This window comes from Symphalangus syndactylus, chromosome 5 (genome assembly GCF_028878055.3).
Source record: "Symphalangus syndactylus isolate Jambi chromosome 5, NHGRI_mSymSyn1-v2.1_pri, whole genome shotgun sequence".
Lineage (NCBI taxonomy): Eukaryota > Metazoa > Chordata > Mammalia > Primates > Hylobatidae > Symphalangus > Symphalangus syndactylus.
In genome coordinates, this window is record NC_072427.2 from 134550869 (window position 1) to 134570362 (window position 19494).

The 19494-nt window shown below is 38.8% G+C and overlaps 2 protein-coding genes across 2 annotated transcripts in view; one reads left to right on the forward strand and one right to left on the reverse strand.

The window, feature by feature from the left end:
- The first annotated feature begins 304 nt into the window (after nt 1–304).
- Nucleotides 305–9763, forward strand: KCNJ8 (potassium inwardly rectifying channel subfamily J member 8). The gene is made up of 3 exons (XM_055280410.2): nt 305–763; nt 1636–2079; nt 8684–9763. Exons 2-3 carry the CDS (start codon nt 1706–1708, stop codon nt 9582–9584), a joined length of 1275 nt encoding a protein of 424 aa, XP_055136385.1. The 5' UTR covers nt 305–763; nt 1636–1705; the 3' UTR covers nt 9585–9763.
- SPX (spexin hormone) overlaps nt 935–19494 on the reverse strand; it is a 245495-nt gene continuing 226935 nt past the window's right edge. Inside the window, exon 8 of the mRNA XM_063639628.1 lies at nt 935–950. The gene's annotated coding sequence lies outside the window, so the exon portion shown is untranslated. The remainder of the gene's footprint in view (nt 951–19494) is intronic.

The following is a 19494-nucleotide window of genomic DNA, read 5'->3' on the forward strand; positions in this document are numbered from 1 at the left end:
ATAGTGGGTTTCAGAACATCTTCCACCTGTATCTCTCCTAGCAGGTGGAAATTTAATGTAAATAATTGTGTGTGCCCACAGCTTGAACGCTTTGGAAGAATATTTTCTGACCTCTGCTTTTATTCAGTCCGAAGTAGCCCAGTTATCTACCTAGGTTACAAAATAAAATTGAAATTAAAATTAAATCTCCTTACGTCAGTGAACTCCGACTCAGAAAGTTCTCTCCCCCGAGCAGAGAGCCTTTTAAAGACTTGTGTGTCACGCCGGCGGCAGGGGGTCGCGGCTACTGGAAAGGAGCTGACTCTGCAGGTCCCGCCCTCCCCCGGGTCGTCCCTCCCTCTGGCCTGCTCCCTACCTCCCAGGGACTCGCGCTCGCCCCCTCCCCGCCCGCCCCCTACTCCGCGACAACGGCGGCTTCCGAGGTCTGGCGTGCGTCAAAGCCCTAACTGGGAGGCTGATTTGTGGAGCATCGCCCCCCCACCCCCAGTCCCTCCTCCTCCCACTGAAGTGGCCAAGGGAGTTGAGCTGAGCAGGGGGAGGGGAAGATCTACACCCATCCCCCTTCCTCTAGCCCTCCCTGCGTTTAGATTCAGTTGCACCTTTTATTATTTTAACTCTTCTCTTTAGGACACGCAGCCCCCAATCTGTCCCTCTGGCCTGGGCGGCCCCTGGTCCCGCTCCAGGATGGGACAGCGAGGGACCTGCCCGCGGCCCGCCGGCGTGTGCAAGGAGGTCCAGCCGCCGCGCCCGCTACCCGGAGTCTGTAAGTTTCAAAGCTGCTCCGGGGGAGGGGAGGGGGGAGGCTGTCCGTGTTCCCGTAAATGATTTAAAATGCAAAACACCGCAGAGGCTTGCAATGATGGATGGATTTTTCGGGGCACACTCCTTACTGCAACCCGCAGGCGGTTGTCTTGGGTTTTTTTTCCTCCCGCACCTTGTATATTTGATTCCTTCGTTGTTAAAAAAAAAAAAAAAAAAAAAAAAAAGTTTTCAATTTATAACATGATTTCCATAGGAACCTTTTTAACTCTTTTTTAAGATGCAACTCATACTTCTTTCGCATTTAAAATAATTCTTATAATTTATAAATTCTATAGCACACCACTTATTATAATTTTGTCAGATTACACGTTATTTATACTGCGCAAGGAGTCACGGCCTTTGCTTACTTCTAAAAATAGCGGAGGAAGAATTTCCTCTCTTAACTTTTAATATTGCTACATCATCTAAGTACTTTAATAAGTAAGTAGATCCTGCACCCAACTGGTCTTAATCTTCATGATTGACGCCACGTGCTGTAGCCTTGCACTAATTTACAGACGCGGTTAATCGCAGAGAATTATCTTTGAGCCTGCTGTTTACCGGAAGGCTCCTGGTTTTGTTTAACTAAGGCTATGTCCATATGTACTCAGAATGATAAGAAAAATTTAAACAGTTCTTTTTATTAAAGCCAAGTAATTTTTCTGAGATTCCAGAACTCAAGCACAAGCTAGATTCATGTTTGGGTTAGTAAAAATCACATTTTTGTTTTGCATGTCACCTCGCACATGTACAGACATATCCTTGAATACAAGGACCCAAGAGGTGAGGATAGGGTGGGTTTTTAAGTTTTTAATGAATGTTTCCCTCGTGCAGGAGGACGGGTGTCCAGGGACGGAGAGGCAGGTGAGAGGGAGGTGGCTAAGCTGGCTATGGTGACAGGACGATGTTGGCCAGAAAGAGTATCATCCCGGAGGAGTATGTGCTGGCGCGCATCGCCGCGGAGAACCTGCGCAAGCCGCGCATCCGAGACCGCCTCCCCAAAGCCCGCTTCATCGCCAAGAGCGGGGCCTGCAACCTGGCGCATAAGAACATCCGTGAGCAAGGACGCTTTCTACAGGACATCTTCACCACCTTGGTGGACCTGAAATGGCGCCACACGCTGGTCATCTTTACCATGTCCTTTCTCTGCAGCTGGCTGCTCTTCGCTATCATGTGGTGGCTAGTGGCCTTTGCCCATGGGGACATCTATGCTTACATGGAGAAAAGTGGAATGGAGAAAAGTGGTTTGGAGTCCACTGTGTGTGTGACTAATGTCAGGTAAGAATGTAGTGGGATGAGGCAGGGGTTGAAAACAGTAGAGAAAAAAATGTCAAAATGCCCTTTCTCTTATCATTCTGTTATTTAATTGAAAGTGAAATAAAGGGTTTGTTTTAGAATCTTCAGAAACAAAAAAGCACAATAAAGAACAAAACCTAACACAGTAAATATTTTTTTTAATGCAGCTTTATGGATGGAGAGTCTCTGAAAATCTGAGCTTCAGTCCTTTGGACTAGCCTTGAAAATGTTATACCAGTTATCAAAAAAAAAATGTAATTCAAAGGATTACACAGAGTGCTTTACTCCAAAAGCACATACATTTAGTTCAGTATGAAAAAGCTGCTGTCCATAGTTTCAGTGCCCACAGGTAAATATCTCTGATCAACAAAAAATATTGTGCTAGTGGATATTTTTCTCTGACTCTTCTAACCCATGACATTTTCAGAAATAATAAGAAAAAAATGGGAAGGCCCTAGGGGGAGAGTGTCCTAGATTAAAAATCTACTAAAAACTGAAATAAATATTTTCCCTTCTTTATCGAGATTATCATAACATAGCTGATAACTTGCACTGGATTCAGAAATTAAAAGTTATGCTAAGATTCAGAACTAGAAATTGCTAATTTTTAATGAAAATTAGTCCAAAATTTTATGGAAGGGGTTATATAGAAGCAATTTAATTTTGTACTTTTCTTTCAAAGTTTAAATAGAATAGGGACAAGACAGTTCTTAGATTACCTAACTTTGGCTTCTTTCTCATATCATAAGTATCTCAAAGACAGGTAAATTGAATTTGATTTCAGTGATTCACCTCTCTTACTTTCACATGGTTTAAGAACATTTAGTTGGGGTGATTTGTTTCTTTTCTGGGGGGCGGAGGGAGGTGGAAAGAGATAAATTATATCAATTACCAAGATGTTCACTGTGAAGCAAAACAGTAGTAATAATACTGGAAAAATTTCCAAAACATTTTTAAAAGAACATTTTTAAATTCACATAATTCACAAAGCAAAGAAACTTGAAAAAGCATTATGATACCAGGAAACTGTAAAGAATGGGACCTCTCGTGACCCTGAAACCTTATTAAGCTAGCATATCACTGCAGAAAGTGGACCCCAGACTGTGAACTTGTCCACCCTTCCATTTGCTAAGTAACTACAATGCCAGCCTTTCAAGGAGGAAGGCAGCATTAGTGCGCAGAGATCACACACCACAGATTTCAGCTCAAATTCTGAGGAGCAAAAACTGTATTGATCTATTGCTTTTAATATTGATTAGATATTATTTTCTTTTTTCAAACTGGCCACAAACTGTTGTCTCAAAGAAAATGCAGTTGGAAAACATAGGAGATCATCAGTATACCAGATATAAAGAAAACACCATACTTAAAATATCTGTTAAAACGTTCAATAGATACTCTAAGATCAAATATCATTATAATATATATCTTTAAGAAACTTACTGGCACTGATAATTGGTGAATCATTTTCATATCAAAATAAATTTTTAATCTAAATTATATGATAGATACTGATAAAAAGAGAAAAAAGAAATGATAACAGCAAACCTTAAAAATAAATCTTCATTCTCTCCCAATGAGAATGTAAAAGGTGACTAATAATAATTCTAATTCTTTGCATTTTCCCTTTGTAAATTCAATGTCCAACCATATCACTAAAATTGGAAACAACATTTTTCATTGAATATTCACCAGTATTTCCAAATAATGTTTGACCATTCCTCTTTTAGGGTGACTCATTTTCTCCTCCATGTATTTTCTCCTTCAAGGAGTCTTTTTGACTCCTTCACTTAATATGAGTCAAAAAACAGACCAATATATTTCCTCTTTCTCAATATTATCCAGCCTACCTCTCTCTGTAACAGAACAAAGGAACAGCTAAACACTTTTATCTCTTGAGATTGTTTAGCATAGCAAGTGTCAGTAAAAAGCTGGGTCTTGTACCATATGTAATATTTAGAATTCATAAACAATATGCAAAATATGGCACATGAATAGTCTCTTAAACCATTAAAACAAACCATTTGGGATATTTATCATTAGACTGCTCTCTGAAGTATGGATACATTATCAGAAATCAGTGTTGTATCCATACCCCTTCTCTGGGGTCCATTTTTATTCTTTGCCATGTTTTGGGGCTATATCAGGTATCTTTTTGTGGGTAGCTAGTGCAATAGGCAATTACTGTAGTTTTCCATGAATCATTTTAGCAACAACAGAGAAAGGCAACTTTTGCACTTCACTTAAAAGCTAATCAAAATAATCCATGTATTCTTGCTTATCCCTCATGGTTTTCTACCAAAGTGCACTGTATATACCAAGTATTCAAATGTTTAAACATTTTTCTCACCTGCTGTCTGTAGCATTAATAAATAGGTAATATTTTGAGAGATTGCTAATGTGTAGGTTTGTCTTCTATAAAGTTAGAGAAGTTTGAAATTGGGGTTGGGGGCAAAGATAGGACTAATATTGTTTCCATGAAGAAGCCACAGCAGTACTCGTTGTGAAATTAAGTGTTATAAATTGATAGTAACAAATGTGGTGCTTCCCATATGGGGGTAAATCAGAATCACCTGAGAACTTTTCAAAAGCATCTTACCCAGATCCAACCTCAGCCTACCAAATCAATGTCTATTCACTAAGATGGGGAGTAGATGTGCAATTTGAAAAAGCTTCCCAAGAAAATCCTACAACTTCTTGGTTCCTTCTCTTTGCTTCTTTCACAGGATTAGGCCAAAGTGAGAAAATTCAAGTTAGTATAATATTAATTACAGGTACACCTTAGAGATATTGCAGTTTTGGTTCCAGACCATTGCAATAAAGCAAATATCACAATAAAGCCAGTTATACAAACTTTTTTGTTTCCAAGTGCATATAAAACATTTACATTATATTGTAATCTAGTAAGTATGTAATACCATTATGGGGGAAAAATGCACATATCTCAATTCAAAAAATATTTTAAAGCTAAAAAATGCTAATGATCATCTGAGCGTTCTGCAAGATGTGGTCTTTTTGCTGGTGGAGGTGCTAGACTCGATATTGATGGCTGCTGACTGATCCAGGTAGTGGTTGCTGAAGGTTGGGGTGGCTGTGGCAACTTCTTAAAATATGACAATGAAGTTTGCTGCATCAATTGACTTTTCTTTTCACAAAAGATTTATCTGTAATGTGTGATGCTGTTTGATAGCATTTTACCCACAGTAGAACTTCTTTCAAAACTGGAGTCAATCCTCTCAAAACCTGCCACTGCTTTATCAACTAAGTTTATGTAATCTTCTAAATTCTTTGTTGTCATTTCAACAGTGTTCACAGCATCTTCACCAAGAGTAGATTCCATCTCAAGAAACCACTTTCGTTACTTGTCCAGAACAAGTAACTCCTCATTCATCCAAGTTTTATCACGAGATTGCAGCACTTTAGTCACATCTTTAGGATCCCCTCCTCCTAATTCTAGTTCTCTTGCTATTTCTACCACATGTGCATTGACTCCCTCCACTGAGGTATTGAACCCCTCAAACTCATTCACGAGAATTATAATCAACTTCTTCCCAACTCCTGTTAATGTTAATATTCTGACTTCCTCCCATGAATCACAAATGTTCTTAATGGCATCTAGAATGGTGAATCCTTTACAGATGGTTTTAAATTTACTTTGCCCATCTCCATCAGAGGACTCACTATCTATGTCAGCAATAGCCTTATGAAATGTAAATTTCTTAAGTAATAAGCCTTGAAAGTCAAAATTACTCCCTGACTCATGGCTGTAGAATGGATGTTGTGTTAACAGGCATAAAAACAGCAATCATCTCCTACATCTCCATCAGAGCACTTGAGTGACTAGGTGCATTGTCAATGGGCAGTAATATTTTGGAGGAATCTTTTTTTCTGAGCAGTAAGTCTCAGCAGTGGGCTTCAAATATTTAATAAATCATGCTTCAAACAGATATGCTGTCCTCTAGCCTTTATAGTTCTACTTGTAGAGCACAGGCAGAGTCAATTTAGCATAATACTTTGGGGCTCTAGGATTTTCAGAGTGGTCAATGATCATTGGCTTCAACTTGATGTTACCAGCTGCATTAGTTCCTAACAAGAGATAGCCTGAACTTTGAAGCTTTGAAGCCAGGCATTGACTTCTGTCTAGCTATGAAGGTCCTGGGAAACATCTTCTTCCAATAGAAGGCTGTCTCATTTTCAACACTGAAAATCTGTTGTTTAGTGCAGCCACCTTTACTAATTTTCTTAGCTGGATCTTTTGGATAACTTGCTGCAGCTCCTCCATCAGCACTTGGAGCTTCACCTAGCACTTTTCTGTTTTGAAGGTGGCTTCTTTTCTTAAGCCTCCTGAACCAATCTCTTCTAGCTTTAAATTTTTCTTTTGCAGCTTCCACACCTCTCGTCCTTCATAGAATTGAAGAGAGTTACAGCCTTGCTCTAGTTCAGGCTTTGGCTTAGAGGAATGTTGTGACCTAGTTGGTCTTTTATCCAGACCACTCAAATTTTCTGCATCTCAGCAATGATGCTATTTCGCTGTCTTATCATTTGTGTCTTCACTGGAGTAGCAGTTTGAATTTTTTTCAAAACTTTTTCTTTCCATTGTTCCCAACTTGGCTGTTTGGCACAACAGGCCTAAACTTTGGCCTGTCGTGGCTTTTGACTTGCCTTCCTCACCAGCTTAGTCATTTTTGCTTTAGATTTAAAGTGAGAGACAGCGAATATTTCCTTTACTTGAACACTTAGTGTTCTTTGTAGGGCTATTAACTGACCTAATTTGAATAGTGCTGTGTCTCAGGGAATAGGAAATCCTGAGGAAAGGGGAAGAAACAAGGGAATAGCTGGTCGGTGGAGGAGTCAGAACACACACATTTATTGATTGTTTGCCATCTTATATGGGCATGGCTCATGGTGCCCCAAACTAGGGGTTCCAAATCTTTGGGCTGCAGACCAGTACTAGTCTGTGGCCTGTTAGAAACCAGGCTGCATAGCAGGAGGTGAGCAGCCGGGGAGCAAACATTACCTCCTGAGCTCTGCCTCCTGTCACATCAGCGGGGCCATTAGATTCTCATAGGAGTGTGAACCCTATGGTGAACTGTGCAGGTGAGGGATCTAGGCTGTGAGCTCCTTGTAAGAATCTAATTCCTGATGATCTGAGGTGGAACAGTTTCATCTCGAAACCATTTTCCCCCACACACACCCCCCAGTGTTGTCTTCTACAAAACCAGTCCCTGTTGCCAAAAAGGCTAGGGACCGCTGCCCTAAACAATCACAATAATGACATCAAATACCAGTAATCACACATCATGAAAACTGATGTAATAATAATGAAAAAGTTTGAAATCTTGTGAGAATTACCAAAATGTGACACACAGACACAAAGTGAGCACATGCTTTTGAAAAAATTGTGCTAAAGACCTCCAATTTATAAAAATGCAGTATCTGCAAAATACATTACAGCAGAGTAGAATAAAATAAGGCATATCTGTATATGATCTTGACACAGTCATTTACTAGTTTCTGCCTCTAGTTCTCCCTTAATCATTTCAGTATTCTCCAGAACACCTAGAGTAGTGCTCCCCAACCTTTTTGGAGCCAGGGACTGGTTTTGTGGAAGGCAATTTTTCCACTGATGGGGGTGGAGGATGGGGATGGTGTGGGGATAAAACTGTCCCACCTCAGATCATCAGACATTAGATTCTCATAAGGAGGGGGTAACCTAGATCTCCCACATGTGCAGTTCACAATAAGATTCGCTATACTATGAGAATCCAGTGCCTCCACTAACCTGACTGGAGGCAGAGCTCTAGTGGTAATGCTGGCTTACCCACTACTCACCTCCTGCTGTGTGGCCCGGTTCCTGACAAGCCATGGATCAGCACTGGTCCCTGGCGGCGGGGGGTTGGGGACCCCTGACTTAACAAAATTAGATCATCAATAAGACACTTTTCTTTCCAAATGGAAAATCATTCCCTTCTATTGAAAATACTACTTGTTGGAATAATGTGTTTTATACCAGTTTTTTTTTTAGCACTGTGCTATTTCTATATGAGACACAAAATAAGTATTAGCTAATGAATATGATTTTAAGGATTATAAATAATAAGTTCACTCAGTACTCAGTACCTTCCATATGACTCAAGTCTCCCAAACATAGATATGCAATAAATAATAAACATCTACCTGGTAGAAAGTTTTACAAAGTAAATTGTGCCTTTGTGAAAGTGAAGTATTTTGCAATGTAAAATATGCATATATATGAAAGTATATTAATCTTTTACACAATTAGGCCCATCACTATGTGACCTATGAAACATTAATAGATTGTTAATAGAATTAGGCCTTAGCTTAAAGGAACTTAATCAATTAATAGAATGTTAATCTCCAGAAGTCTGGAGGTAGATGCATGCAAGAGAGAGAGAGACTGTTCTAAACACAGTTTAGAATTAGGCATTTTACAAGTTTAAGTTGGCTAGTCTTTCTGCAAGCATTTAATAGTTTTTAGCGGAAGAAAATAAAAAGTTCAGCTTGGCATATTTCATTATTCAAAATGTGACCTGATGGTATTCTTTTCTGATATCATTCCTCACAGGTCTTTCACTTCTGCTTTTCTCTTCTCCATTGAAGTTCAAGTTACCATTGGCTTTGGAGGGAGGATGATGACAGAGGAGTGCCCTCTGGCCATCACGGTTTTGATTCTCCAGAATATTGTAGGTTTGATCATCAATGCAGTCATGTTAGGCTGCATTTTCATGAAAACAGCTCAGGCTCACAGAAGGGCAGAAACTTTGATTTTCAGCCGCCATGCTGTGATTGCCGTCCGAAATGGCAAGCTGTGCTTCATGTTCCGAGTGGGTGACCTGAGGAAAAGCATGATCATTAGTGCCTCCGTGCGTATCCAGGTAGTCAAGAAAACAACTACACCTGAAGGGGAGGTGGTTCCTATTCACCAACTGGACATTCCTGTTGATAACCCAATCGAGAGCAATAACATTTTTCTGGTGGCCCCTTTGATCATCTGCCACGTGATTGACAAGCGCAGCCCCCTGTATGACATCTCAGCAACTGACCTGGCCAACCAAGACTTGGAGGTCATAGTTATTCTGGAAGGAGTGGTTGAAACTACTGGCATCACCACACAAGCACGAACCTCCTACATCGCCGAGGAGATCCAATGGGGCCACCGCTTTGTGTCCATTGTGACTGAGGAAGAAGGAGTGTATTCTGTGGATTACTCCAAATTTGGTAACACTGTTAAAGTAGCTGCTCCACGGTGCAGTGCCCGAGAGCTGGATGAGAAACCTTCCATCCTTATTCAGACCCTCCAAAAGAGTGAACTGTCTCATCAAAATTCTCTGAGGAAGCGCAACTCCATGAGAAGAAACAATTCCATGAGGAGGAACAATTCTATCCGAAGGAACAACTCTTCCCTCATGGTACCAAAGGTGCAATTTATGACTCCAGAAGGAAATCAAAACACATCGGAATCATGACAGCAAGATAACCCCAAGAGAGTCTTTTATCAAGTTTCGATGGTTTATGCCGGGCACTGTCAGACTGAACCAGAGCTGGAACACAATAATGTGTCCTTCTACATTTTATTACACTAAATGATATTCATATTCAAGCAACAGCACTTTCTGTAGTAATAAAAAGTAACACACAAAGTGGAGGATTCATGGCTTACGCTTGATTCATACGTGTAGAATTCGCAGTGATATACTTAAGTTATGTGTAGGGGTGGGTATGCTCTTGTTTCTCTCCATTTGAAACACAAGAATTACACTAATAGCAACAGGCCTTGAGCACAAAATTTGGTCAAGAAATGAGTCTGTTTGAAATGCTTAGTTGGTGAAACCGCAGATCGCTCTGTTACTAATGATCACTCTGGAAATGCAAAGAGAATAGGAGGGGAAAAAACAAAATCATGTTAATGCCTTTTGTACATCAACCTTCTCCTGTCTCCATGATACTGCATTTGGTAGGAAGCCTGAGGCAAAAACTGCTTAAGTGGATCTGTCTGTAAGTGGATTCAGTTCATTCACTTTGTCGGTGACTCCTGAAGGTTTCCTGGTCCATCTCATTGCAGCCTGTTGGGCAGAGCTGGACAAGGTGTCTTTGGAGGAAAGCTAAGTCTTGTCTCATTTAGGACTGGGTTCCCAACAGTGACTGACAGTCACTTCCTTCAGCTTCTCACTTCTTCTTCTTCTAGAATCCCCACAGGGAAATACTGTATTGAATATTTTATTAAAACATTTTCTTTGTACTCACTGTAGTTTCATGATTCCTCTTTCACAAAATCATCCCAAGTTAAAACTCAAGAAAAGATGTTTTTAGAGCCATGTAAAAGAGATGTCAAAGTGATAACACTCACTCTGAGATTCCTCTCTCTCAAATCTGTTTGCTCCAAAACTAGCTTTTTTTGCTTTGTTTTGATTTTATTTCAGGTTTTAAAATGTCCTCTTGGTTTTTCAATCTAAGCCTGACATACCATAAAAATCCTATAAGCTTTTTTTTTTAATCTTCAATCTCCCATCTTAAAACTATACTTCCTTCCCAGTAGTATCTGAATTTAGGCTTGGCATTTATAGATTTAGCATTATCTCATTTGCTAAAGTGAGATTTTCTATCAAAGCTTCATTTAAGCATCTTTAGTGCCTGCTTCTTCAAGGAAGGGATGAGACAGGAGAGAGAAGTACTAGGTTAACTAACTATATATGGTTTTATTCTTACATTTTATAGCTAAACATCAGAAAGCTGAGCTATTGTGAAATCTTTCACACAGATTTGGGGTTTTGTATTTATGAACATTGAAATTGGCAATTATGAAATGTTCTATCTTGAGACTCATGATTCTAACCAGGTGAATGGAAACTGTTTATCAGGTCATTGAGTTAATCATTCCTGAAAGAGTTCTAACTGTTCCTCTGAACTCCAGACTCACAGATCAAACAGGCACCTGAGGCTCCACCTGGATATTGAACAAGCATTTCAGACTTACTATGTCTAAAACCAAATGCTTCATTCTCACTCACAAAACCTGCCCTCCTTCCAGTCTTTCTTCCAATCACTCAGGCATCAAGTCATGACCTGGAAGTCATTCTTGCTGCCTCTTTCATACCTTACATGCCATCCATTAGCAATTATCTCTCGGCTCTGCCTTCAAAATATATCCAGAATATGACCAATTCTCTCTACTCCACCACTTCCTTCATAGTCCAAGCAAGGATACTTGTTACCCAGTATATATGCATGCATATGTACCAATTGTTTGAATATTAAAACATTTCTGTCTAGGCTGTTAAAGACTATCTTAATAAAACTTAACCCAACAGCAACTATGGAGGTGGATATCAGACCTCAAAGCAGTTCTGGAACAGATGCAGGTTCCCACCTTCCCACCCCAGGGCAGCTGAGCAGACCCAGAGGCAGCTGCCATACTATCCAGCAACAAGAACATAGATAGTGCCTTCCTGCTGCTCAGTAGCAGCCCAACTTTGTAGATATGACACAGGCTGTGCAGCAGGTGATGTCAGGACATAGTGGAGCTGAGATGCAAAATTTCTGAGTCCAGGGTCTACAGAATTCCCTGGCACGAGGGGCAAAGCTAGCTATGGAGTACGGGAAGTTCCCCCAGCCACCTTCCAGCTGCAACTAAATGCTGAGTGTCAAGGACCTAATGACTGTCAATATAATGGGCATGTCAATGAAAGGTTATGAGGGGCTCCCTATGTCAAGTTGTGGCTCAGACAGGGACATCATTTAGCTAGAGACAGCCACACCAAACAAAAGGTTCTATCAACAATTTCTAAAAGTCTGAAAATGTTTTAGAGAGTATTAAAATGATTTTCTGATCTATTTTTGCTAAAACATATTTCACTGGGTAAGCAATTTTGAGAACTATATAGTTTTAGAAGATGGACTCTGTACATGTATATGTGTACATGTACGATTTTGACTTACATATTGTGTTTAAATATTATTTTATATTCAGTATTTTGGTTCTCTGCTTCTACCCTTTCTTCCACCTCCACAATTCATACAGCAGCCACAATATTTTTTTAAATCACAAGTCAAACTACATGACACCTCCTCTTAAAGCCCTCTTCTGCCTTTTTCATTTTCTTTTTTTTTTTTTTTTCTTTTTTGGAGACAGAGTCTCACTCTGTCGCCCAGGCTGGAGTGCAGTGGCATGATCTCAGCTCACTGAAACCTCTGCTTCCCAGGTTCAATGGATTCTCATGCCTCGGCCTCATGAGTAGCTGGGATTACAGGTGCGCGCCACCACGCCTGGCCAATTGTTTGTATTTTTAGTAGAGCCGGGGTCTTACCATGTTGCCCAGGCTAGTCTCAAACTCCTGAGCTCAGACAATCTGCCCACCTCAGCCTCCCAAAGTGCTGGGATTACAGGTGTGAACCACCATGCCCAGGCCTTTTTATTTTTCTTAAAATGCAAACCAAAATCCTTACCAAGGCCAACAAGCCACTACATCTCATTGTCAGTGCTCTTCCCCTCGGAGACTCCCACGCTTTACCACACTGGCCTTTCTGCTCTTTGAGGAAGAGACATATGGCTCCTGCATCATAGATTTGCTCCTACCTGGAGAGTTTTCCCTCAGAAAGCCTCATGAGTCTCCCCTGTCATTATTTAGTCTCTGCTCGAGTGTCACCTCATGAGGAAGTATAGTGTAATAGTTATAAAAACAGACCCAGAAGCCAGACTCCCTAGGTTTCCATTTCAATGTTAACATTTAGCATGTGTAAGGCCTTGACAAAATTAACTTCTTTGTGCCTCAGTTTCCTCATATATAAAATCAGAATGATTATAGTATCTACCTCACAAATTTGTTGTGAGAATTAAGTGAGTTAACATATATGAAGGGCTTAAAAGAGTATAATTCATTGGCCCAGGACAAACACTGGAAATAAAGGATTTCCTTTATTTCAAAAAAGGCAAAAAGCAATAAAAGAAAAAAAAAGGATTACCTTCAACTAATTGGCTTCTTAGTAAATGACTGATTCAATGCATTACTCTTCTTCTCTAGGGCAGAGATAAAAGAACTTTGCAACATGAATCTGATCTCTTAAAACCTCTGCAGCAGAGGCCCTTATATCTGCCCACTCCCAGTTGCTTTTCCTGATCCTTTGACACCTTTAACAGACACTTGCCTGTCCTCAAACATTGTCATGTGTAAAATACTACAACGTGTAAAAAGGAAACATTTTGCATACAGAGATTTCTGCTTGCACTTGTCTATCATTTATTCATTCATTTAGTAATATATATTGAATGTCTGCCGTGTCTGACATTTATCATCTGGCAAAAATAACTAGGTGTGTCTATTTTCTTTAAGGGGGAGCAGAAATTGATAGCCCAGGTACATGCTGATTCTGGTAGTAAGTAATCAGAGATGGAAAGTATCAGGTAAGAAAAAATGGAATACATGCCAGATTTGAAAAGAGACACTTTCATCTCAAAATCAAAATCAAAACATACTGCTAGTTACTGAGCAGGCATGGGAAGACAGCGGAAGACCTAGAACTGTGGCACATACAGCTTTGCTGAGAGCTGGATGAGAAAATAGAACATTGTCCTTAGAACTATCATTTTTCCCTGCTTTATCCCCATACCATAGTTTTATTCGACAGTTCCTTATTGTTTGCATCTTAGCTCAAGACTCTCTCTAAAGAAAATCATTGTTGCCCTTGCCTACAGACATTTCTAAATATCCCTGGCCAAAATGTTCTGACACATAAGTGTGTCTCAGAACCGACAGTTTCCCAGCAGCTGAAGGAAATGACCTTAGTTCCCAAAGAAAGTCTAACTTGCAGAAAAGTTAGTCGCTTAATGAACATAGGGCAGCATTCTCTCCCCTCCAAAATTTGGATTCATTTTGTTGTTGTTGCTGTGGTTGTTGTTGTTTAGCAACTTGACATTCATGGAGCCAGAAGTTTTCCCTTTGATAATAAATTAATTGTAGATAAAGAAGAAAGAATGAAAAGATATCTACATCTCCTGGGGCTCCCACTCCCAACTTTTGTTATTTTCAGCATGGAAGGTAGAGGCAGAATTGTAGTTAGTGTCTCCAAGGACCAGTGCATTAAAGTAACCATAACAAATCCTACAGGCTTTTTAAGAGGAAACCCAAGGGCCATGCTCTTCCCATGATCTTTATGCACAATTCTCATCAATGGTGATGGGAATTTCCCCACAGACCTAGAAAGGATGTGACTCTTAATTGCACCCCTTGATAATTGTACTGATTCAAGTTTAAGTTCAAGAAAATTTTAATCAGTCTTTAACTTCAGATCAAAATATTACGTTGGAGCCCACTTTCATTTTAGGTTATTTACATCTTCATGAATACTCTTTTCAAGAAGTGTTCCAGTTCTCCTGAAGATTTTCTTGGCTGTACCATGTGGCACTCCTTCCTCCACTCCAATACTCCCTGGGGTAGTTGGAACGAAACTATTGCCTTACACTGAGTTTATCTTCATTGTTTGAAGGAACAAAAATATTAAAGCTAGATTTTCACATACTATTGGATTGTTTCAGTGGGTGTGGAAAAGTGGAGGCTAAAACAGTTGTCTGTAAAATTAAGATATGTAGTACTTCAAAAGGCTTTACTTATTTGCCATTGATTGTTGAAGAAAGTTCACATTCTTTACACATGATAGTTAAGACTCTTTGTGGTTTGATTCCAACACACCTTTCCTGCCTGGTTTTCTAACCCTACCCACAACACCTTATGAAGCTTCAAGTTTATTGAATGCTTCACTCACATTCTGCAAGTTGCTGAGATTGAAATTCTGTGCTTTCTCTATCTACCACAAACAAACTATTGTTTTTACAAAACCTTCTCAAATTCTCCACTTAAATCACTCCTTTTTTTATTCCCACAACGTTTACCTCTATTTACTGGTTATTTCATAATAACTGGTATTATATAGCTTTTGAATATCCTAAACATCTCTCCCCACTAGATTGTTACGTCCTTTCCCCAAATTACTTATCACGGTGCTTGCCTAAAATAGATGGTGATAGCAGCCTGATAGTTATCACCCCAAAATCCATTCTTCATTTTCCTTCATAGAAACAGAGTTTAAGCTGGGCATATGAATATCCAACAAGAGATTATACATTCCCAGGAGCTGTGTCAGTTACTTATGGTCATGGGCCAAATTTGGGGCTCAATGTCCTGTGAACAGAAGCTAGTGGACCACTTTCAATTCTTGATTTTAAAAACTCTGAGTTTGTGTGTCTTGACCTTTTGTACCTCCCGTGGACTGAGCACATGTGTGATGGAAATCCAGCTTCGACCAGGCTGATGAAGATAAAACCTGTGGAGTAAGTAAGATGGAAGTAACCTGGCACAGCAAATCACTTTGTGCAACAGGGCTCTGCAAGCCTAGGCTTCCTAATTTTAGCTAGTTACACAGATGAGAATAAACATCTACTTTATTTTGGTAGGTTTTTGGCTTTTTTTGTTTTGGACTGCTTGTTTGCATGTTTTCTTACTACACTACAGTTTGGCCTCTATTCTGAATAATAAAAATGCTAAATTATCAAATGCAAAGGTAACCCACAGAATGGCAGAAGATATCTTCAGTTTCATATTCTACAAAAATTCATCTCTAGAATGTACGAAAAACTCTTAGAAATCAGTAAGATAAACTTGGGCACCCAAATAGAAATAACTGACAAACAACAGGAAAAAATTACATCACAAAAAAGAGAATCCAGAAAGCCAACACACATATCCACAGGTACTTGATCTCACTAGTAATCTAAACGCAAATGAAATGCACAATGTAATGCCATTACATACTACCAGAATGGTTAAACTGAAAAAGATAAAGGCAAGCGTTGAAAAGGATGAGGAGCAACTGGAACTTAAACATACTACTGTATTGTCATAACCACTCTGAAAAACTGTTTGGAAGGGTCTTGTAAAATAAAATGCAACAAATGCTATGACCTAGCAGTTCCACTTTAGGTACATAGTACAAAGACTTATATAAAAAATTTTTATAGTATCACTGTTACTATAGGTCCAAAATGGGAGCAACCCAAATGTCCATTTACAGTAAAATGGATATGTAAGTATCAATATGTTTATACAATGGACTACTACAGAACAAAGAGAATGAATAATTTATGACTCACAATAATATCCATATATCTCACAGACACAGTATTGAGCAAATCAAAAGCATATTAGAGGATTGCTTGAACTCAGGAGGCTGAGGTTGCAATGAGCCAAGATTGTGACACTGCACTCCATCCTGGGAGACACAGCAAGACCCTGTCTCAAAACAACAATAATAACAAAAAAGAATCATTTAAAACTAATCAACATTGATGAAAATCTACTTTCTTAATTGTGTGGTAAATGCACTGAAATTTTTTAGATTAATTGACTATCTGAAGACCCTATAAAATTTGTACATCATTTTAAAATATATTTATCTCCATAAGTGTCATGGTCTGTTAGATGTATAGCTCATGCTGGAGTGTGAATATGATCATTCGTTTAACAATTATTTATTTAGTAACTGCTCTATACCAGGCATTGTGATAAAACTTGGGGATACAAATTATAAACCAAGTCACCACAAGGTGCCTATAGCCTAACAAAGACATTTACCAAAAAGTGCCTGCAAAAGTATATTACAAGATAGTGGTTACATGCAGGAACTTTAGAGTCAGGCAGCCCTGACTTCTCTGCCACTTACAGTAGTGGGACCCTGAACAAGTTCCCCTGAGCCTCAATTTACTTAATATATTAAGTAAATTAGTATTATAGTACTTAGTTTATATTAATATATTATATATACTATATGGTATGCTATATATTATATATAATATACATATACTCATTATTATACTATATGTATTTATATATATAGTTATTTTGAAGTATTGATGAGAATTTGTGTTCAGCAGTGTCTGGAATATAGTAAGTGCTCAATAAATCTTAACTGTTATGATTACTATTGTTATTATTATTTTAGCAGGAGCAGCAGGAGTAGTATGGTGGTGCTCCTAAGGTAGTGTCAATTAAAGGGCAAGAAATAAAGAGACTCTCTAACAGAGAGGGCAATAAAGAACGAATGAAAAGGAAAGAACCAGTGAATTTATTCTAGATGGTCCTAAAATAACCATCGTGACTACACGGGAAAACAGTAAGGGATGGGCCCCATCTTCTACCAAAAATGTTAACTCCTACCCAGCCTTCAACTCATAAGGTACCACTTCCTCAAATAATGTGTTTAATTTCACAAACAACATGAATATCTTAGAGCTCAGTATTTTAAGCCAGGAAAAGAGATAACAAGAGTGGCTATCAAACTCCTTTCTCTGATTCTCTGATATTCCTCTGCTTTATAGCAAAGGCTACAAAGGTACACTCAGAGGTTAAGCAATTTAGAACCAGAGAATCGTTAGAAAACAGAGTGAGCCTGAGAAGGATTTTTAGCCCAAAATGGTAAGCTATCCCTTCAGCTGATCCCCTTATCTTTGAAATAACGCAAAAAAAAAAAAAAAAATTAAAATCACACTTAATCTACTGCAGCCTGGGTAAACAAGAAAGACTTATCAGTGGGAAAGAAATTTTTAGAAATTCCTGGAAAAGATAAAGAGGATAGAATGGAGTTGCTGGGAAAACCAATCACAGCTGAGACCTATTACCCAGATTCAGTCAAAAGAAGGTATAGAGTCGCTAAACAAGGGGTTTTGCAACAAAAGCCAGGAACTATCCAAAGTTCCGAGGTGGTAGCTAGCGGCTGGGAACAGAAGCCAGAGCAGACAGCAATTTCGGGACATTGCAGAGCTGTAGTAGATGTGTACTGGTCTGCATACAGACAATAATTGGCACTGTAAGTAACTGGGGAACGAGTGCCTGAGACTTCTAGGAATGCCAATGGTACTTTGAGCCCTCAGATAACTTGGGCTACCACAAGTGATAGACAAAGAAGAGGGATGCAGTTGAGCATCTGAATTAAAGTTTTATTCAACACGCTTTGAAGTTTCTTAACATTTGGTTGCAATTTACGTTTATAATTATACGAATATACTCTTTTGACAGGTCACAATTTTGGCACTCTCTAAAGGGCCTAATTTGATATGCACCATAAATCTTTTTAAAAAAAATCACCCAGAAACATAATTCAACTTACGATATTTCCATTTTAGGTAGAACTACTCGTAAGCAGAAAGGATTTCTAGCATGACTTTTGTCTTTGTAGCTGAATAGTATTACCCTGGATTTGGGAGAGAAGGTGAACTCATTTCAAGAATGGAACTAGGTTTTTCAGAGAATTGCAGTAGCTGTAGAAATGTGTGTTGTAACGGAGGCAAGCTACACAGAAACATATAGAAAGCTTAATCCGGAATGCTGGAATGGTGAATATGGTAAATATAACTAAGAAACAAGGGGGAACTTATCAAATTTAAATGAAAATTTTGACATTTGAATAAAAGATTTCCTGCGTGATTATTCAAAATAAAATTATTCTGCCCCAGAATTCCTTTTGCAAATTACCCTTTAAACCAATTGTGTTTTATTGAGGAAAAATGTGATTCTTTTCTCTTTTTAGCCTTTTGTTATAGAAAATTTCAAACACATACGAAAGTGGAGAGCTTAGTATAATGAACTGCACATAGTAATCACCCCCTCAATAATGACCATGTTAGGGCCAATCCTTTTTCAATTTATCAGCTGTTGACTCAACTACACTTTTCTTCTCATAGTAATGGAAGCGATAATGGAAGTTTAAAAATAACAAAGCAGAACCTGGCAAGGGCCGTACCAGGTGTTGTGCAAACGAAAGACTATGTGAACATTTTTAATGTGAGACTAGCTTTTAGAGATTAAGTCCAAAGAATGGAAAGACTTTGAGATAGGTCTTGAATGATGGACACTATTTCAACAGGCAGAGATGGGCAAGGAGGGTAACCGAAGCATAAGATTACAAGTTCCATGAGGCCAGGAACATTTTCTATCTTGCTTACTATTGTGTTTCCAATATTTAACAGTTCCAATCCTTGCTTGATAAATATATGAATTAAGGAATCAATGCCTTTTATTCTGCTTCGGTTACCTGGCCCTTGCCAGGTTCTGCTTTGTTATTTTTAACCTTCCCTTACCACTTAGACTACAATTTTCTCTAGCAATGGGTTTTTTTACATTCATCTTATATTTCATTACTGTGACAAGAAAAGTGTAGTTGAGTCAACAGCTGATACACTGAATTAAAAGGCAAGAAATATCACAAGAATTAATGCTAAGATTTTACAAATGAATTCACAGTTCTGTTGGATTTAGGGTTTAAAGGATGTCTTTATGGAGCTAAACATTGATATAAGAATTTATTTTGTGATAGTCAATGGTACCAATCAGT

Bases quoted from the DNA above. Each gene is read 5' to 3' on its own strand.
- KCNJ8 (XM_055280410.2), top strand. From the start codon at position 1,706: ATGTTGGCCAGAAAGAGTATCATCCCGGAGGAGTATGTGCTGGCGCGC. The intron at 2,080-8,683 runs GTAAGAATGTAG...CATTCCTCACAG, and splicing joins GTGTGTGTGACTAATGTCAG to GTCTTTCACTTCTGCTTTTC.